Source organism: Halichoerus grypus, chromosome 12, assembly GCF_964656455.1.
Source record: "Halichoerus grypus chromosome 12, mHalGry1.hap1.1, whole genome shotgun sequence".
NCBI lineage: Eukaryota > Metazoa > Chordata > Mammalia > Carnivora > Phocidae > Halichoerus > Halichoerus grypus.
Window position 1 is genome coordinate 59,156,498 of NC_135723.1, and position 22,704 is coordinate 59,179,201.

General features: G+C 38.9%; 1 protein-coding gene across 1 annotated transcript in view; it reads right to left on the reverse strand.

The window, feature by feature from the left end:
• HIBADH (3-hydroxyisobutyrate dehydrogenase) overlaps positions 1 to 21,348 on the reverse strand; it is a 105,353-nt gene extending 84,005 nt beyond the window's left edge. The window contains exons 1-3 of the mRNA XM_036088782.2: positions 21,113 to 21,348; positions 9,116 to 9,276; positions 444 to 553 (exon numbers count right to left, since the gene is read on the reverse strand). Coding sequence (XP_035944675.2) covers positions 444 to 553; positions 9,116 to 9,276; positions 21,113 to 21,203 — 362 coding nt within the window. The 5' untranslated portion in view covers positions 21,204 to 21,348. The remainder of the gene's footprint in view (positions 1 to 443; positions 554 to 9,115; positions 9,277 to 21,112) is intronic.
• Between the last annotated feature and the right edge of the window lie 1,356 nt (positions 21,349 to 22,704).

Genomic DNA, 22,704 nt, shown 5'->3' on the forward strand with positions numbered 1-22,704 from the left:
TACTAACCCAGAGGACATACAATAACTTTTTATAATATAATAAAATGTTAAATAATGGTGTTCTTTCCAATGTTTGGTTTTATTTTTCACAGAAACCTTTTCCTGAATTTCTATAAACCATAAGAAAATTATGCTTGTAACATCTGTACAGTTTAAAATGCAAGCTTTAAAAGTCTCTTAAACATGTTAGCGATGAAAGCATAAGGTTAATGCAAGAGTTAAGGAAAGAAACAGAAACAAAAAAAATTATTCCCAAAAGTCACATACTTGCTTTCAGTGAAAAAATAAACCCTTTACAATGAGAGAGAAACCACATCATTCACTTTTAAGAAAACAGTATAGAAAGGTTTAACAAACATAATTGTAATTTCCTAAAGTGTTAACAAATGTGAAATTCATGGACTATCATAACAAGAAAATTTCCATGGTTGAGAAATACATACTTTAGAATTCCATTTGCTCCAGAATAAGCTTCTATTGCATTGATACTGGTGGGCAACATTGTAATAATTCTGTCAGCTTTTTCAGCTACATCTGCTGGGGAAGACACTACCTTTAAAAAAAATTACAAAGGCACATTATTTAAATTAAAATGGAAGCAGTTTCTACAGCACAAGTAGGATCCACTTTTTATGCATGCTGACAACAGAGACAGTGAATAAAACTAATTCTTGTTTCCAAATGACAAAAAAAAAAAAGGTTAATGCCTAAAATAGAGTCCATTCCTTATACACATATAGATGCAGTTTCTATGGAATTGAATCTACTGTTTATTTTAAAAAGCGTGAAGTGAGTTGAAGGGGAAAGGGCAAAACCCAACAGTCCTGGGAACGGACGTACTTCTCATGGATTCCTCCAACTTGGATTCTGAAACAGCATACTTTTTGGTAGATGCTTTGACTAAGAAAAACATTCAAGTGCAACAGGGATGGTAGCTGAACTCAGGATTCACCAGTGATTCCACAGGCAGCAAAATCCCCTAGCAAATTCTCAAGCCCCGATTACCAGCATCCTCCAGTCTCCATTTTCAACGGAAAAAAAAGCAAAAAATTAAGCCTGTATGGAAATGAAAAGGTCAGGACAAGGATATGAGCACTTTCTGCATTAGCTGTAAGTACTACCATAAAGGCTGAGCATGTGAGCTACCAGGACTCATGTGGAAACTGTAGATACAAGAAAGACATACAAATAGGCATCAAGGTACACTCTCATTTCCACCCTCATTTCTGCCTTATGATGACCACAAACATACTGTCAAGGAAAGTTACTGTTCATCCTCTGTTTGTGTGCATGCATGCAGAGATGTACACGCCCTCACCGGCGTTCCCCAAACCCCTGCTCTCTCTCACACATGCCCTTGATACACCTGGCCAGGGAGTTGGCAACCAAAGAAGTCAGAAGAGACTGGAGCTCACTTCTTGATTCAAACTCTCCTTTAACAAAAATAATCCATCATCCCACCTGTCATGAAAGCTTCATCTCTCCTAAAAAAAGACAAAGGGGGGCACCTGGGTGGCTTAGTCAGTTAAGCATCTGCCTTCGGCTCAGGTCAGATCCCAGGGTGCTAGAATCGAGTTCCACATTGGGCTCCTTGCTCAGAGGGGAGCCTGCTTCTCCCTCTGCCTGCCACTCCCCCTGCTTGTGCTCTCTCTCTCTGACAAATAAATAAATAAAATCTTAAAAAAAAAAAAGACAAAGGACTGTCAGGAGGATAACTGAAGACTTCTTTCTCTGTAGAATGATGTACACATGTATGAGAAATGGACATATTTTCTGCTAGGAAATGTGAACTGCCACGTAAGCAACCTAGAAATGGGAATGCCTCTGATTTTTGTGTGGCGGAATGATACCTAACATTTTTTTTGTCTTTGATATGCAGTTGATGAAAGTGGAATGGAAAGGCAAACAGTGTGTAATCTAAGTATTATGAGCTAGAGGTAATCACAATTCAATTTTCCTAGAAGACTATTAGCTTCGAAATCAAATTTGAGACAAACACAGTTTTAACATAAAGTAATTTAGTAAGTCATACTTTAAAATTTCAGGCAGGGGCACCTGGGTGGCTCAGTCGTTAAGTGTCTGCCTTCGGCTCAGGTCATGATCCTGGGGTCCTGGGATCGAGCCCCACATCAGGCTCCCTGCTCTGTGGGAAGCCTGCTTCTCCCTCTCCCACTCCCCCTGCTTGTGTTCCCTCTCTCGCTGTGTCTCTCTCTGTCAAATAAATAAATAAAATCTTAAAATAAATAAATAAAAATAAAAATAAAAAAATAAAATAAAATTTCAGGCAATCAAGTATCCTAATACTCTGTGTATTAATATTAAATGCTAACATAAAATATCTCCGACCCTAAAACAAAAAAAGAGATACTCCTTCTTTCAATGTTTCATTCTAAAGGCAATATGGCATTTTAGAGTCTACAATGTACACTCAACAGTACATTTTGATACATCATCAGGATTTGCCCTAAAAATTCTGGGGGAAAAAATTTTTTTTCTGTGAAATTACAAAGAAATACTTCAGTCAAGTAAAAACCTTTCCTACGCCCAAATAAATGCTGAGATTCAAAAAGAGGCAACTATTTGCTGGCAAATAGTTCACATTTACTCAAGAAAAACAGAGCTGAGTAAGATGAGTATAAGAAAAGGAAAAGTTACAGTAGTATTTCTCTACTCCTGGACTGCATTAAAAATATGGGTTACACAGAAAGCCTCATCTTTTCATCTCTCCTTCAGTGAAGTAATACATACAATGCAAAACGATGGCATACCTTTCAGTGGTCTTTCCTTCCATCTCAGCTCCATGTCTCTTGATCTTTCAGAGACCGCGTGGTAAGCCCTGAGGTCTAAGAGTCAATTTCAGACTTTCTCTTAGGAATTCAGTGAGTCTCTTCCATTGAAGGAAATTCAATTCTACCCAGATAACTCCTTGAGAGGTGCCCTCAGGGGCACCAACAATTAGTTCACAGATCTAAGTATACTTCACACCTCCAAGCTTCTCATACCCATGAACTGGCAGTGCTAATTCATGCAACTGCCAAGTGCATGGGGTGACCAATCAGCCCCCTGCATCCCTAGCATCTGCTTCTTGGGATGCCTGGGTTGCCAGAGTCCTGCTAACCCCTCAATTATATATTATATAGTGTCAAAGCTCACAGGTCCGGAAAAAACACACAATGATAGTGATAGCTGGAATGTCACCACCGTATTGGCCACAACTGCTCCGTATCTAATGACTATATACATTTGGTACATTATAATAACAGTCTCTAATTTGCACTACAGAAGGCATGTTTATTAGACAGATACATAGACATGTGTGTCCAGCTATTCAAATCATCTTGACTTCCATGTGATGACTTCAAGACTGAAATAACTGACTGACAAAATTTGGCCACGACTCAAAAGCTGGGGGGAAAAAAAAACAAACCTTGTTGCCAGCCTGACACTAACCACAAAAGCCTTTAGGAGCCAAACTAATTAGAGTCCCTACAATTACATTTACTAATTGAATGGATAAGCAAAGACAGTATGGATCAGTGAAAGGAACACTAATTTGGGAAGCCAGAGACCTAGGTTTAGTTGCAGCTCAGCCACTAGTTGCAGCTCAGCCCATGTGTGGTTTTGTGAAAATCACTTAACCCCTCTGCCTTCAGTTTCTAAATCTACAAAATAAGAATAGTGATTTGGGTTATCTTTAGGGGGTTCTATCTCCAAAGTAGAAAGGAAACTTAGGTAAAGAAATATTTCACTTAAGGTCTAGAAAGGTAGAGCCTCTGTGAAAAAGGGCTCATGGGATATGATCAGTACAAAGGTACAGCATTAACAAGACTCTTCTGCACCTCCCTGTCTGTGGATAGTCACTGACCTGGCTGACTCTGGGCCACTGCTCTGCTCTGTCTGTCATGATCATCCAGAAAGATCTCTTGCTAATTCCATCTGCTTCATTCTTAAATTATTATGAATTAAGATGACTCTACTTTTCCATTATCTCAATTTTAAGTACAGGAGATTGGTTCCTTTGTGTATCACGATATCCCCAGTCTTTGAGAATTTTTGCAGCCAATTTCTCTGGATTTAGATTCATCTGTATGCTAGTACCCATCAATGGCAGGTATGCAATACAAGGAGTAGAAGACTGGATGAATTAAAGACAAAATCTGCTTTGCTGAGTGGGAGGAAGGAGGGAGGATGGGAGCATGGAGGCCCAGAGTAATCTGAGGGAACTGCACCTCCTTTTTACATTATCCACTGGAAGGAGACAACTGTTAACTAGTTGCTTTCCACAAAGGAAAATCTCATTGTCTCTTCCAAATAAAACAGTCACAAAAATTAAGTTCAGCATGGCTTCCAAGTAAGCCAAATGGGTAAGAGAAACTTGCTAAGAAACAAGATGAACATGACCTTGGTTAAACCTGCCACTCTGTGTTTTTTTAATCTTTCCAAGTAGAAAAGCACACTGTTACTGCAAAATTACACTACACTTGAAAAACTGACAAAAACAGCTTGTACCTACATCTTGAAACATTTGGTCAACAATGACAGAGCCCACTCTGTCATTAAATGAGGCTTTTAAAGTCCTCATTTAATAAGATCTGAGTGGATGCCAGCTTAGATCCCAAGAGAATTACTTAACCAAACATGCTCAGCCTTACAACCCTGGAACAACAAGATAGCTTCCAAGTTTTCAAAGAGAAAACAAAAGAAAAGACAATCTAATTAAGCCTAGTTCAACCAGAAAACTCACACAGGAATGGTGTAAAAGTCCCAAGACTTTTGGCACACATCAGCAGCATCTCCAAGGAAATTCCTAGACAATGAAAATGAAGCACAAGTCATATGCCCTTGACGCTAATGCTTAAAAAGAGAAGTTGCTATCTTCTGCAAAATGAAAGTGGGATGGAAGGGACAGTGCAGAATGTATTCTTAAATAGGGATGCTATCAAATCACTTTATCTAGTTTGGTTTTAATTTTTACCATCATTCTTTCATTTAAAAATATGTCTATAGGGTGCTGCCTTGGCTCAGGTCATGATCCCAGGGTCATAGGATCCATTCCCACATTGGGCTCCATCCTCAGGGGGGAACCTACTTCTCCCTCTCCTCCCAGCTTGTGCTCTATCTCACTATCTCTGCTCTCTCTCTCTCAAATAAATAAATATTTAAAATATACATATATATATCTATAGTTCTCTTCCAAAGCACTCTGGACTCAGTGACTCGGCCAAGACAGTGGTATGTTTCTATGGGTGGTGTTGGGGAATGAAGATTTGGGAGACAGATGGTAGAGATACAACAACAACCACCGTAACAACAGTAGTAAGAATAGTAACATCAGCAATAGCACGCTGTAGATGCCAGGTTCTCCAGGACTGAAAAGGTACTATTAAAATCCCCATTTTATAAAATGAGGAAATTTAAGTAGAGAGAGGTTAAATAATCTGTCCAAAGTTACACAGCCAGCAAATGGTAGAGCTGAGATTTAAGCCCAGGCAGTCTGGTTCCAGGGTTTATGTTTTTATACCACTGCATTAACAATTTATCGATTCATGATTTCTAATAAACAAAGGCTTCATAATTACATTTGTAATATAGGTTACCTTCTTAGAAAAGATTCTAAAAGTTGAAATGATGCATCGTGGTAGCTTAAACCTGAGTTTCCAACAGAAATAAGGATATAATAAAGGGATACTGAAAGAGGAATGCCCACATTTTTTGTGGAAATAACCAAAATTAACATATTTAACCAAGTATAAATACCGTTAGAATAACTTTTTTTTTCTTTTTTAAGTAGACTCCATGCCCTCCATAGAGCCCAACATGGGGCTTGAACTCACAACCCTGAGATCAAGACCTGGGCCAAGATCAAGAGTCAGATGCTCAACTGACTGAGGCATCCAGTTGCCCCAAATTAACACTTTTTTTAAAGTAAACTCTATGCCCAGTATGGGGCTTGAACTTACAACCCCAAGATCAAGAGTCACATGCTCTACCTACTGAGCCAGCCAGACGCCCCTAGAATAGGTTAAAATTTAAAGGCATAAATAAATTGATTAAATACTATCAAGCATGTCAAACATTTTTAACATGTCAAAGTTTTTATTTCCTTCATAATCCATGTACTATGTTCTACTACTAGATTAGGCTTAAAGAAGACCTCCAGGGGTGGAACTTTCTAAAGCATTTCTTCACCTGGAACTGCAGGTGGCTATCATGTACCTTGAAGGGAATGAGGAGCCTCGGAGCAAAGCAGAGACAACAGGCAGACAGAAAAGAATCTGATTACATCTGTGCCCAAAATTCAGCTGTGCCTTGGGTCAGACCACTCCCCAACTCTTCAGTTACAAGAAACAATAAGTCCCCACTTTTTGCTTTAAAAAAAAAAAAAAAAAAAGCACTTCTTCAAGGAAATGTCCAAAGATCTTTAGAACCAGGTATCTCTATTTTGGTACTTTCTCTCCCTGCAAATTTCTCACTGAAAGCACAGTTAACATTAGAAATCAACTAGCCAGTCTATGCAATCGTTGGGGGGGGAAAAAAACTCGTTTTCTTTGGCAGCTATTTTATCAGCTTCACCTGACATAGTAATGTTGGGAGAAGGGGGGACACCTGTCCTTAAAATGAAAGTGTCAACACAAAAAGACTAAATTGTTGAACCCTTAAACGCTTCATTGCACTACTGTGCACAATGTCAAGAAGTTTCAAGGTTTTATATACCTACATTTTTCCATCCCATTCTAAGTCTGGTCTTTGCTGTTAGTAGATTGAAACTCATTTTTTTCTTTTACCCAACATTTTTTAAAATTAAATATAGCTATGAAATAATAATGCTGACATTTTAATATATCAGAACTTATTCATCCAAATTGTTACTTTTTTTTTTTTTTTTTTTTTTTGAGAGAGAGAGAGACACAGCGAGAGAGGGAACACAGGCAGGGGGAGTGGGAGAGGGAGAAGCAGGCCTCCCGCAGAGCATGGAGCCCGATGCGGGGCTCGATCCCAGGACCTGGAATCATGACCTGAGCCGAAGGCAGACGCTTAACGACTGAGCCACCCAGGCGCCCCCCAAATTGTTACTTTTTAAAAATAGCCCTCTTAGGAAATCACACTTGTTCAAATGACAATGCCACCATTCAAAACGTTTTTTAGGCTGCCAGCATAAAGTATTTAACAAATGTTTTCATTTTATTATGGCATGATACTTCCCCTCAGGCCCAAAGCTTTCTTATCCTTTAGCCTTCTCCTTTCATTCATCTAAGTTTCACATTCTCCTACCCTCTACTGCTGTTATAATCAATACTCAGAGGACCTCACAGAGTCAAGGTCACAGGGGAACCAGAGATGTGGGGAAGAGAAGATGTGGGAAAAGAGGATTCTCTGTTCCAGGCTCTTGCCTCAGTGTGAACCATCCACAGAACTTTTCCCACCATGTGCTGGGGGCAGGGATGGGAACTGCAGACGAGAAGCTAAGACAAGTCTTTACTCTTCACTAATCTGGGAGGAGCAGCTACCCAGAATCCATCTTTTTTCCTTCCTCATACCCACTTATATATCTCAAGGAAAAGGAAAATCCAGTAACGGAATCTGTGTCCTAGAATCTTCTCATTTCTATTTAGGAATCTGAGAGATCCTGTCTCTATAACATTCATTTCAGACTACACCATTTCTGTTTGGAGGGGAGCAAAGATTATACACAATATTTTTATAGTTCCTCTGAGAAATGAAATGACTCTTAACAGTTATAGTTCCCTATCAGAAACTAAGTGACTCTTAACACTTAATAATTATTTCCCCCCCAAAAACACCGCTTCAGTACTTTATTATAGTCAAAATGCAATTTTAATAGAAACTTCCTTGTACTATTATTTAGTCTTGCCACCTGAGACACACCTAACACCCTGCCACATCCAACTCAACCTGTTCTATTCTCCATAGCACTAGGTGGACTGCTAGACATACAGGAGGTATTCAGAAATTCTACCCTAAAGTAGAATTCTACCCTAAAGTAGAAATCTCTAGAAACTTAAACCTGCTCTTTACACAGGCATTACGTTTCTTAGTATTTACTTCAAGTCTATCATCCAGAAGTGGGCTGTTTAATTTTATTTTTTCTCTCACTTTTTTCTACATTTCTTAGGAAATATTTAGTACTCTCCCAATTCTGGGCTTACATTCAGCCCTTACTTTCCACTCTACAACTTGCACAGAATTTCCTTCACATCTCAAAAAAACAAAACTCTAAATTCAGTTACTAATACATGATCTCCTGTCATGTGAGTTATTGATAAAGTTTAACAAATCCAAACAGGAACTGACCAGTAGATGTTATCATCTAACAGGATATACTCTAGCCCCAAAATTCTTGAAACAACAATGATAGCCTAAGAACAAAACACTAGAGATATGTCATAACTCAGCTCTGTACTTCATTATGGCATATAGTGTTGCTAGGTTGTCTCCTGCTTTATGGCCAATAACATATTTATTCACAAAGTACTGCCATACGATATTTGTGAAGTACATTCACATATATTCTCATTGAAGCCTCATAATCTAATGACACAGGTTGTCATCATGCCCATTTTACAGATGAGGAAAACAGCTGAGGTGAAATAACGTGACCCCAGTAAGAAAGCAGGTGAGTATCTAAGTTGGGATTCAAACTAAGTTTCCTATCCCTAAGCCTATTCTTGTCCTAAGACAAATTGTGCCTCTCAATAAGATGAGAAGCTATTTCCACCAAACTACCTGCTTTCACAGCATAATCAGTAAAGTTACTGTCTCAGAAAACTGATACATAGCCAAAGCAAGCACAATGACCCAACCTGGGAAATGTTCCCAGTCACCTGCCAAAGAATAGATTGCCTCAATCTTTGTTGCACAGATAGATATTGGATGAAAGTTAACAATAACAATAATATATATATATATATATATATACACACATATATACACACTTGTAATGTGTGTATATATATATATATATAAAACAACAAATATATAACATGTATAAAATTAACAGTGAAATAGGTTTATAATTCCATTGGGTATACTCCTCAGTTGTCATATTTATTTTTAAACATCAAAATCTAGAACTAATCTAAAGAAAAGGACTTACCTGTTCACCTGCATCTTGAAACTCTTTGCATGCATCGGGGAACACATCATAAATAATGAGTGGATAGCCATGTTTCATGAGGTTTTTTGCCATTGGATTCCCCATGTTGCCCAGTCCAATGAATCCAACTGGAGTCTTAGAAGCCATTGACCTAGAACACACTGATTTCAATAAATTACTTTCAGTAGGGGCAGTGACATTTCTTATTGTAAACATTCATTCAATATTAGTAAGTCAATTGCTACTGAGATGTTTTCTATTTTTAAAAAAACCTTTAAAATGCTAGTTTTAAATTAATGATCTAATCACATTTAAAGACATCAACCATGTATAGACAAACATCTAATTATTTAGTTCTGCAGGAAACAACTATACAATTTTAAGCAATCTCTCCTGTTTTCTACCTCTATTAATATCCCTTTACCATTTTTAACAATAAATTTAAAAATGTTATCATTTCTAAAATATGTACTTTACCTATTATGTGAAGTACTCTAGATTCTTCATATCTATATTATCTCCTTTAATAATGTATATGACAAACTGAAAATATTCCATAAAACATGTATCTTGGACAAGGTCCAAGAATGGAAAAGTTTTTTACCTTCTCACCCCCACATTTATAGAAATCAGCCCCTCCAATGGTATAAAAAACATCTTAGTAAAATGTTAAACCAACTAAGTCACCATTTTATAAATTGGGTTGTAGGGGAGAAGACGGGGATGCTTCCATAGGCTTTAAATGGCAAGGGTAATAGTTTCAGTGCCTTGGGCTAATAACTCCATGCACTTTCAGAGAAGAGGCATTTCCATTTACAGAAAAGGAATTGTTTTTAAAAAGCTGTAAGCAGGTTTTGTTTGATCTTCTTCTTTTTCACAGAAGGCCTTTTGAAATCATACTGGGGCACACAATGCAAAGTAATGCTTTTTGCAAGAGAGAGCAAAGGGACTTTGCACTGCCATGAAAATAACCTTAAACATCATTTCTTCATTTCTAGATTTAGAACTCCACTCAACAAGTATTTACTGCATGAAGTACTATGACAGAGCCAGAGATAGACATAAGCAAGATACATACAGTCGTTGCCCTCGAGAAGCTCCCAGTCTACTGAGAGAATAATTCCACTTGCCCTTTCCCCTGCCATTGAAAGCTTTATTTTTCCTTTGTCTTTCAAGGACTCCAGTTACAAAACTGTGTAGTGCACCAACTAATCACAGTCACCCTTTTAAGTTTCAGATGCTCTCAACTGATGGATCCCTGCTCTTCCTTGAATTTAATCGAAATGCAATGAGATTTCCTAAAAGCAAATTATTTGAAGCCCTAAAGCTTAAGAAATAGAGGTCTTGAGAGAGACAAACCATAAGAGACTCTTAATCATAGGAAACAAACTGAGGGTTGCTGGAGGGAGGTGATGGAGGGGGATGGGGTAAGTGGGTGATGGACACTGGGGATGGTATGTGTTGTAATAAGCACTGGATGTTATATAAGGCTAATGAATCACTCCTGAAACAAATAATACATTATATGTTAATTAATTGAATTTAAATTTAAAAAGAAAAGAAATAGAGGTCTTCTGGGGTGCCTGGCTGGCTCAGTCGGTGAAGCATGCAACTCTTGATCTCAGGGTTGTGAGTGTGAGCCCCATGTTGGGTGTAGAGATTACTTAAAATAAAATCTTAAAAAAAAGAAACAGAGGTCTTCTTGGGTTAGAAGCATGTTTAATTCCTTTTAACTTGATGATTGACTCTAACATTGCCATTAAATATGGGTGTCATTCTTGTGCAACATCACCTTACCAGTGCTAAGTTAACACCGTGGGTATAATAGGATTCCTGTGTCTGACTTTCTGGCCCACAAGGGGTTCAATGACAGAGAAATGACACCTAACTGAAATGTTATGATATTAAACAGAATGAGAAGCATACTTTGTAAGAGAACTCTAGCATTAATAACTAATGATGATGCTAATAACTATTGTACCTGAGTATGGTATTAAGCTTGGAACGGTATCATTTAACTAAAATCATTAGAAATTAGGACGATGGTGATTTAAAAACAGTTAATTTAACAGGCAACTCTAGGTCAAACAGTAAGTATGGCAAGGTAGAACCACAATTCATTCACACACTCAACAAATATGAAGCAACTATTATGTACTGTGCCAGATGCCAAAGAAGACACAATGACATACAGTCCTTGCTGTCAACAAGCTTAAAATCCAAAAGGAAATAAACTATGTACACAAATATTAATACAATAAAGTTGAAGATAAGTATAAAAAACAATGCTGACGTAAAGGAGAATTCATCTGGTTTAAGCACTTAAAGAAGGTAGCACGTGACCTAAGTATTCTAGGATTTCAAATGGGAAGGAGAGTAGGAAGGAAGGGAACTCCATATAAAAAAGAACATGAGCATATGCAAGGAAATAGGAAAGCCAAGAAAAAATAAATAACAGTAAAAATTATTCTTGGCAATTTTACTACATGCCAGATACTTACTAAACACTTTATAAATAGCACTGTCATCATATTCTATCATTAAGCCTCCTTGCAGCTGACAGCCCGGACACTTAGTGAATTTAAATAAAATGCCCAAGACTATAGTAAACTGCAATGCCAAGATTCAAATCCTGCCAATCTCACTCTAGGTTCTTCACTTTTAACCACTATTTGACACTGCCCTTCATTCTTCCTAGAGGATCCACAAAGAAACAAAACAACATGAATTAAGACTGAAAGAAACAATGTGGGGTGCCTGGGTGACTTAGTCGGTTAAGCATCCAACTCTTGATTTCAGCTCAGGTCGTGATCTCAGGGTCGTAGGATGAAGCCCGCGACAGGCTCCACACTCAGCAGGGAATCTGCTTGAGATTCTCTCTCTCCATCTCTCTCTGCCCCTCCCCACTGTGTGCTCTCTCTCTCTAACATGGATGGACAGATCTAAAGAAGAAAAGAAAAGAGAAAAGAAAAGAAAAAAAAAAGAAAAGAAAGGAAAAGAGAAACAATGCACCCATAACGTGGAAGACTGGGAAGCATGCTAAACAATTTGGCTCTACTTTGTAAGGAAGAGGTAGTGCCACAGGCAGCAGTCTCTTTGACATCATCAGCCTTAGCAACATTTTTCTAGATGTCTCCTCTGGCAAGACTAACAATAAAAATAAACCACTGAGACTAATATAAAGACTAATATAAAAGTAACAGTAATACTACCAGAGGTCTCTCTTTGTCCATTTGAGCTGCTATAACAAATATACCATAGTCTGAGTGGCTTAAACAACAAACATTTATATCTCCCACCTCTGGAAGCTGGGAAATCCAAGATCAAGGTGGCAACAGATCCAGTGTCTGGTGAGAACCCACTTCCTGGCTTGTATATGGTCGTCTTCTTATATCCTCACATGGCGGAGAGCAGAAAACAAGAGGACAAGTTCTCCTCTCTTTTTGTAAGGATACTAATCCCATTTGTGAGCGTTCCCCCCTCATAACCTAATTACTTCCCAAAGGCCTCATCTCCTAATACCATCACAGTGGGGGTTAGGATTTCAACATCTAAAAGAGGGGGGCAAACATTCAGTTCACAATTAAGGTCATAGTATAATAAAAGGTGGTGGCCTTAGAAAAGACAGATACGAAATATATTTCAAAGGCAGAAGTAAAAGGACATAGCAATAAACTGGATTATGGGCTAAAATAAGGGAAAGATCAAAGATGACAGCAAGAAAATAGTGCTATCAATAACCTAAGTGGAGAAATCGAGAAAGAGAGCTATTTCCATTTTAAATAAAGTAACTATGAACTGTCAATGAGCTGAAAGATGTCCCACAGACTTAGAAATATTATAACCAATTATGATCATCTCAAAGATAGGATGAGAAAAAAAGACACATATTTGGTAACAATCTGCTTTAAGGTGAGAACTGAAATTGTGGCAGTTGATAAAATTGCCAAATGAGAGTAAAAGAGACCGAAGAACAAAGCCCAAGGGAACATCAGCATTTAGAGGTCAAAAAGAAGAGACCAACTCTGAACCGACAAAGATGTTAAAATTAGGGGACAAGGATATTAAAAGTTATAATAACTGTAGTCTGTATATTCCAAAAGTAGAGATATGAAAGACACAAAAAAGACCCAAAATTGAATTTCATAACATGAAAACGAACATATGTAAGATGAAAATCACACTGGATTAAAAGCAGAATAGATACTGCAGAAGAAAGGATTAGTGCTCTTAAAGACATAGCAGTAGAAACTATCCAAAACAACATGCAGAGAGAGAACCTAAAGAATAAAAAGAACATTAGTGAGCTGTGAGACAGCTTCAACTAGCCAAATACACATGTCACTGGAGTCATCAAATGAGAGGAGAGAGAAGTAGAGACAAAAAAAAAATACATGAAGAAATAACAGCCAAAAATGTCCAAATTTGATGAAAACTATAAACCGCCCCACCATACCACATCCAAGAAGCTCAATGAACCCCAACACAGGAAACATAAACACAACTATACCAAGACACATCATAATCAAAATGCTCAAAAGCAGCCAGAGAAAAAGACATTATATGCAGACAAGCAAAGATAAGGCAGATTTCCTGTCAGAAACAAAGCTACTGAGAACACAGTAGAGCATCATCTTTAAAGTACTGAAACAACAACTGTCAAGGTAGGAATCTATATCCAGTGTAAAATACATAATCACAAATATTTGTGTATATGAAGGGGCAGGAAGAAATTTGGAGGCATGTTGGATATATTCACAATCCTGATTGTGGTGATGGTTTCACAGGTATATACGTATGTCAAAACTCATCAAATTGTATGCTTTATTTTTTTCTTAAAAAAAGATTTGATTTATTTATTTGAGAGACAGAGAGTGCAGGAGTGGAGGGGAGGGGCACAAGGAGAGGAAGACGCAGACTCCCCACTGACGAGGGAGCCCCACATGGGGCTTGATCCCAGGACTCTGGGATCATGACCTGAGCCGAAGGCAGACGTTTAACTGAATGAGCCACCCAGGCACCCCAAATTGTATGCTTTAAATATGTACAGTTTATTATAAGTCAACTATATTGCAATAAAGCTGTTTTTAAAAAGTCAACATGTTAGGGCGCCTGGGTGGCTCAGCTGGTTAAGTATCTTCCTTCAACTCGGGTCGTGGTCCCGGGGTCCTGGAATCAAGTCCCGCATGGGGCTCCCTGCTCTCCTCCTTGGGCTCCCTGTTTGGTAGGGAGCCTGCTTCTCCCTCAGCCCCTCCACCCCACCTCCCACTTGTGCTCTCCTTCTCAAATGAATAAATAAAAATCTTTAAAAAAAAAAAAAAGTCAACATGTTTCTGGAACAGACATGAAGGGCACCTGGGTGGCTCAGTCAGTTAAGCCTCTGCCTTTGGCTCAGGTCATGATCCCAGAGTCCTGGGATCAAGCCCCAAAACAGGCTCCCTGCTCAGCAGGGAGTCTGCTTCTCCCTCTGCCTCTCCCCCTGGCTTGTGCGCTCTCTCTCTCTCTCTCACTCACTCTCTCTCAAATAAATAAAATCTTTAAGAAAAAAAAAGAACAAGAGAAGACAGTTCTCAAATAAAAGATACTAAAGTGGTATATCAATCAAATGCAATGCATGAAGTTTGAATGGATCCTGATTTGGAAAAAAGAAAGAAAAAAATTATAAAAGATATTCTTAAGAAAATTGTGGAACTTTAAGTATGAACTGGGTATTAATTGATGTTATGGAATTGCTAACTGTCTTAGGTAATGATAGTTTGGTTATTTAGGAGACAGTCCTTATTCTTGGGAGATTCACTCTGCATTATTTAGGGTTGAAGTGTCATGATGTCTGCATTTTACTTTTCAAATGATACAGGTGGGATATGAATATATTTGGGAAAAAATTAAGCAAATATGTCAAAATGTTAACAATTCTTGACTCTAAGCAAAGAGTACACAAATATTCATTGTATTATTCTTTCAACACTTTTGCTTAAAAATTTTCATAATAAAATAAAGGGGAAAAAACTTAGCATTATCTATATGGAAAAAATATCACAAACATGACAAAATACAAATAGCCAGGAAAAACACTTGCAGCACACAAGAGAAACAGCACTTCTTTAGTTTATATGCAAATGATTCTTTAAAATCTAGAAGAAAAATATGAATAACTCATTTTTAAGTAGGCAAAAATTGCAAAATAGTATACAGAAAATATGTAAATGACAAAAACTTTAAAAATATATTCAATTCTGTCATAATTGGAGTAATATAAAACAAAGCAATGTAATACCATTTTTCATTTATCAGATGAACAAATTTGTTTCTCTGATAAAACTATTGGCAAGGAAGGACTGATGAAAACATGTACTCTCCCACACTGCAGAATTACGTATTAGCCTTTTGGATGGCAACTTGAAAAACATTATCTACATATTGAATTTTATTATGAAATTTAAAATTAAAGTGTACATACTCTTTGACCCAGTAATTCCATGTCTAGGAATGTATGCTATACTGGGGGGTCAGCACACTTTTTTTTAAAGGGTCAGATAGAAAACATTTTCAGCTTTCCGGGCCATGAGGCCCCTGTCACAGCTATTCAACTCATTCACTCTAGTTTTAAAGCAGCCATAGACAATCTATAAACAAATGACCATGCTTGTGTTCCAATACAATTTTATTCACAAAAACAGGGGACCAGCTATAGGCCATAGTTTGCTGATTCCTACTACACATAAACTCTGAACAACACAAAAATATATTTTATTACAGTACTGTTTGTAACAGCAAAAAATTGTAAACTAAATACACATTAACAGGGCACTTGATAATCCACAGAAAATCAATACAATGAAATATTATGCAGATGTTCAAAAGAATGTGTGATCTAGAAGTATAACGAAAAAAATCTCCAGGATAGGTTATTAAGTGAAAAAAAGCAAGATGAAGAGCATTATATATAATAACATATAGTATATAAGGAGAAAAGAATATATATGCATTAACTTTTACTGATTTCTGTAAGAATACATAAGAAACAGTAGTTACATCTAGAGAGTTGGACTGATGGGTCAGAGTTAGAGAAAAGACTTTTTTATAACCTTTTGAGCTTTTACCATGTGCATATAACTTTTGTAACTACTTTTATAATAAGATAAAATACATGAATTGGCACACAGTGAGTGTTTACTAATGTTACATGAGTGAATGACTAGAGAGAGCTTTCATCAAGTGGACATATGGGGATAAAGTCAGTTCTGAAGCAATCACAGAGTAAAGACGGTGATAAAGTGGATCCAGCAAAGTGGATCCACAACCATTAAACATTGCATGTTGACTCTCCAATAGCCTTCCTCCCAGACCCAGAGGCAAGTTCCAAATAACCTAAACCAATCATGGTCATGCTGTCTTCTCTACAGCTGACAGGTTCCACAGACTGGCAGCCCTAAGTAAAAGATGTGGAAATGCTGTGGGCAATCTGAATATGTAATAAGGAATGAACTAAAGATTAATAAAAGGATTGTTATCTAATCAGCAAATTTCCTTGACTATCGGTAGTAACATTACTTAAGTGGCAGCCAGGAGGAACATAGACCACAGACAACAGAAGCTACCCAGAATAAGAGCAGGAAGTGGAGGAACGCTATCAAAGGCATCACTAAAATTCCTGATTATAAATAAATCTGAAGTCTGAGCTGGATACAGATAAACCTAGAGAGGAACTTAATGAAATGAGAAAGCAGAAAAGTATGTCTATGTATTTGCCGTGGCGGGGGGAGGGGAGGGAATAGGGGGTCAAAGGACCAAGTGTAATGATGATGATATACAGCACATCGGTTAACAAAACAGGGGCAGGGGGTGCTGTAATATTAACCAGAAGGCTAGGGGTGCCTGGGTGGCTCAGTCGGTTAAGCAGCTGCCTTGGGCTCAAGTCGTGATCCTGGGGTCCTGGGATCAAGCCCCACGTCCGGCTTCCTGCTCAGCAGAGAGCCTGCTTCTCCCTCTCCCTCTGCCTGCCACTCTGCCTACTTGTGCTCTCTATCGATCTGCCAAATAAATAAATAAAATCTTTAAAAAAAACAACAAAAAACCAGAAGGCTAGTTCAGCTTTTGAAATATTGGCAGTATAGCAATTCCTAGCAATGAGATCTTGGAAGAGCTGAAGCAGAGTGCTGATGCTAGTTGTTAAAGTTGAGGCCCAGGTTTGGATGGGTCAATATGATAAAGTCTTTTAATGATGGGCTCAGTTTGGGCTCAGCTGTTCATTTCATTTTTGCTTGTGGCAAAGATAGAGAAAGGGTAGTATAATTAGATGATTTAATGTCAAAAGAGAAGAGAGTTTTTACTGATGGTGATAATATTTAAGAACTTCTCTGAAAGATGGCCATATACAAGACCTAGGTTCCTATCCAGGCAAGGTCACTTCTTAGATGTATGCCCCTGAACTAACAAGTTACTTAACTTCCCTAGACATTAAGTTTTATCAACAAGAGTCACTACTTCAGGTTACTTAAAGATACTTAAGGACTCCCTGAGATAATACACATAAAGTGCCGAGCAGTGCCTGGCACATGATAGGTCATTAAGTATTTACTACTTTTACTATCAGTAGTCAAGAAGCAGTACAGGGGTACAAGTCCTATGCAAAATGCCCATTTTGTCTAGAAGGTAAGAAGAGCCAGAGTGTTAGAAAAAGGGATACAGCGTATTTTAAAGAATGCTCTCTATCTGAAGAAATAGAGCTCTTTTTAAGGTGAAGCATCAGGAGTGCTTGGACAATATAGAATATGCTCCCAAAGAGGCAGAAATTCAAATAAGTATAATAGAATTATTACACTAAAAGCTTTCAAACTTAATACATTTTCCTTTAAGTAAGGCACACAATTAATGCGCAGAAATAGAATCAGATGATAGCTAAAATCAAGCTGGCAGGAAATCAGTCAACACAAGACAAAGGTGACACTGGTTGGTAAAGAAACTAGCTAGAAAATTTGGCAAAATTAATTTCTAAATCTATAGATGTAAGTTTATAGGTTATGTCCTTTTTCCCCAATGAGACAGGGGCAAAGTTATCCATATCTTGGTAACATGTAGCGTTACCAAAAACCAGGCTACTCTAAATATCAAAATGCAAAAATTGTAGAAAATTGGAAAATATGTCCCCATAAGGGAAAAAGTTAATCTCACTACCCAAAAATAATCACTATTAGCATTTTGCATAGCCCTGCCAGTCTTTTAAGTACATTTTCTCATTATATTGAGATTATACTGTATACACAAATTTTATCCTATTTTATTACATAATATTATGTCATCTGTATTCTATTTGCTTTAATATTAAGAGTTACCAAACTAAGGGTAACTTGAGTCAAGTTATTTCAGAAATAAATATTCTCCTTATGTAATCTCACAAGTCTAAGGTCAACTTTTGGTCCGAGGACCATATGCAGCTTTTCAGAGCTTCATGTGCAACCCTACAGGCTAATGTTAAGGAAGAAAATTGCCATGTATTTTATTTATTTTTCTTTCTTTTTTTTATGTATTTTATTTATACCATGCATTGCTTTGAAAGTAGGTTTCATATATACAAAAAGGGCCATAAAAAATGTTATTCCCATTTCTGTACATGATTCTGGTTAATTTTCCCATCCCACCTTTGGTCAGGTGGTCATTTTAACATGATGTGATACAAATTATTTTTCCATGTACATATTGATGAGTCACAATGAATACAAAGGGCCTATAATTGTAGATTTTTTCTTGTCAGTTTAAAGAAGTCTAAACTGAATCTAATTACCTTTTAAGATAAAATACAAAACTTTTTATAATGGTGATGAAATAGTAATATATGTGTAGGTTAATAGTTCTTATATTTTTCCTTTTTGATGCTTTTAATATTTTAAAATTAAGGTATGCTACTAACCAGCAACCCTTAGGTTTCCCTCTCTCTCGTTTTTTTAGTAAATAAATTGTATGGATCTTTATAATAGTATCATCCATATGATATAAACAACCTAAACATACGATGGAGACAAATATCCCACAGAATTCAGAAAACTAAATAATGTTACTATTTGAACATGGTTCTTTCAGTCCCTAGACTCTAGATTTGCATGTAATTTTTTTTTATTTTTTAAGACTCCAATGCCAAAAAAAGTTAATGCAAAAGTAAATTTAGTAAACTAAAATTCACAGAAACATCTAAACAATTCCACCAAGTAAAAACAATTGTTAAAGTGTTTTAAGCAATCATCACAAAATGAAATATTTAAAATTTATCATAAATCTATATCCACACGGGCGCCTGGGTGGCTCAGTTGGTTGAGCAACTGCCTTCGGCTCAGGTCATGATCCTGGAGTCCTGGGATCGAGTCCCGCATCGGGCTCCCTGCTCGGCAGGGAGTCTGCTTCTCCCTCTGACCCTCCTCCCTCTCATGCTCTCTGTCTCTCATTCTCTCTCTCAAATAAATAAATAAAATCTTTAAAAAAAAAAAAAAATCTATATCCACACATCTTTGGGTCAAAGAACCCAAAGAACAAGATTATATGCCAAAGTAGTCTAACCAGCACTCTGAGGTAGGCTCATCCCATACAGAGGCAACTATGATAGTCTTAGGCCTCAGGCCCTTCCAGCATGAATTGAAAGAACTTTCATAACTCTAATGGGTACATCCAAGGTTCATGAAAATATCATTAGAACACCTTGTTAAACCACTAAATAGCACATAGGTCTTCCCTGGCTGATCAACACTGAAACAATAGCACATTCATGTGAAAACTGGTTTAGCAGATTCTGTGAGTTTGTATCTTGTTACTGTGATTGTGTAGCAGACATCTGTTCTCTTGCATCACATGGAGCCTAAGCCAGTAGAGGAAATTCACTCTTCTGCTTAGGTATTACTGAGTGGGGAAGAAGGGAAGCTATTAAGCACGAAATTCCCAGCCTGGTATTTTTTTTTTACGTGATCAGAAAAATATTAATACCAAGGCTATTTAAAAAATCCTCAGTATGAAACTGCTCAATAGTGCATTGTTACAACTCTCAAACTTTTACAAAAAGACAATGGCAATGTCCCCATAAATCAACCAATTTTTCAATTAAAGAGGAATGCTGGTGTAGTAGAAATTGCAGGAATGAGGAAGAATCAAGAACTACCTTCTAGATCCCGATGGGATACCCTGATTCATTCATCCAAGGGGCCTCAGGTTCTTCAATGGAAAAATGACAAAACATTAGATCTCTGTGGATCTAAAAACTGCCTCTTCCTAAGTCGATGGCTGGCTTCCATAACTTATAACGGTATGCGGGGAGGAACAGGATAGGTTCAGGCCACAATTTTGAGGACGCTGAAAGTGCCTTGGTTAACAATCTGACAGAAGTGCCATCTTCAGGTAGCACAGTTACAAAGAAAGAGGGGGCGGAGGAGGCAAGTCTTGCTGGTCAAGGGTGATTTAAAACTTTACTGGAATGACTTGTCCAATAGTTTGTACAGACGACCACTTGTGTAAGACCATCCTACGCGATTAAGGTGGTTAAACAAAAATCAAGCCCCACAGCCCGATGGTACGCCCACCAGGGTGCATCCCTGGGGGCGCTGAAAGGTCAGCCAGCGCTGTAAGCCTAGGAGTCACAGGGATAGGTGCCCGGTCGCCCCTAGAGTTGGGCCCTCCAATTGTCCTTGGAGCCCTAACTCCAAAGAAGCACGCCCCGGAGCCAAATATTCCTCCCTTACCCCAAGCTCTTCCCACCCCGTCCTAAGTCCCGAAAAAGACGCTGAAAGCCATTCACCTGGATCCCGAACGGGGTTAAAGGGGGCGGGGGTGGGGGGGAAGCACCAGGTGTGCGAGCGGGAGCCGCAGAAGAGGCCAGGCCTTGTAACCAGCCAAAATTGGGGGTTTTAAGCCCCGACCCAACCGCAGCGCCTCCCGTGAAAACACGTCTTCGGCCGTCAGGGCGCGAGAAGCGGGTAGCCGGAGGAGGGACGGGGGGAGAAGGCGCGAGGTCCTTACCCGCTGCAAGGCTGGCCGCTGCCGGGTGCTGCCGGCGGCTCCAATACCGGAGGCCGGAGGCGGCTCCACGGAGCCGTAAGGAGGCTGCCATGCTGCCCCCGCCCCGCCTCCCCGCGGTGACCTCCGCGGCTCCCCGCTCACCCACTGCGAGCGTGCGCCGCGGAGCAGGCAGGATCCACCGTGGCGTGGGGCCGCGCGCGCACGCGCTCTGCAGCTCGGAGCGGGCACCCACCGACGACAGGAGGAGCGCGACGCGGAGAGGCGCGGCCCGGCCAGACAGAGGTCGTAGGTCCCCTGACGGATAGGGGACCAAACCAATCAAGATTCTCAGGTCCCCGCACCTCGCTAACCACCAATAGGAAGACTTTTCGAGCCCCACCCACATGAAGCACCCTGGCCCCACCCCCAAGCTCCTCCCCCGGCTACGGACTGCAGGCGGGAGTCTAGTTGTTTATCAAAACGCCGCGGGTGTGCGGGAGGCGGTGGCTGCCAATCATTACCGACACCAACGAGCGCCTGACCCTCCAGAACCGCCCCCTTGGAGGGTGTAACTGCATGTGCTGCCTCCGTGCAGACAGGAACAAAACTTTGATTCGCAGCAGCTGCTGTGATTTTTATGCAAAAGCAGAAATTCCTGGTCTAAGGATAGGGACCCATAGGGACTTCAATAATACGTGGATCTCCTAATGTTAGTATTTGTATTTTTAGCGTCTGTTCATTGAAAAACAACAAAAATCTACCATAAATGTAATAACTTTGAAATTCATTTCATTTTATTTAACACAACAGTTTGTCCATAAATTTGAAAAACAGTAGGAAAGCAAGTCGGTAACATTGTTCTCTTTGATGGGTAGAATTACGAGGAACTCTATTCCAGTATATATTTCTGTTTGAAAATTCTGCATTTTCTAAGCAAAAACTAAGGATAAATGAAAATCCAAAAAAAATAGTCTATATGTATGTGTGTCAGAGAGAGAAAGAGAGATTTATTCATTCTTCTGTCTGTGCTTAGTGTACATATTTGAATCTCTGAACCCTTTGGCAATAATTGCAAGGCTTTCCATCTCCACTGACCCCATCAAAGGGTTGTGAGCCCTGCCCACTCCAAAGCAAGACTTGGCAACCTTTGCAGAAAGGTAGTACAGGAGGAAAAACAGTGAGGAATGTCTAGGGCAATAGAAATCCCAAGGTGTCCACCGCCCCCCAAATTTATTCAACTTATTCACTTGCCTAGATTGTGCTCACCCAACCTTTTAATCAGAGTTGCAAAATCAACAGATTTGACTTTGACCTTATTTTTTACTTTTGCCCAGTCACTCATGGAGTTGGAAGTGCCAAAAGGAAAGGAATTGGATAATTTCCAAGCAGGCTCTTTCATGTTTCTGGGTAGACCAGAAATGTTTCCAGGAACTAGTACAGAGTTGAAGGTTCACATTTGTAACTGGTACAAAAACAACTCCCTTCTTTGGCTCTCTGTCCACTCTCTGTCCAGCCCTCTATTCTACACCAACCAAAAAGAAGGAAGGAAGGAAGGAAGGAAGGAAGGAAGGAAGGAAGGAAGGGAGGGAGGGAGGGAGGGAGGGAGGGAGGGA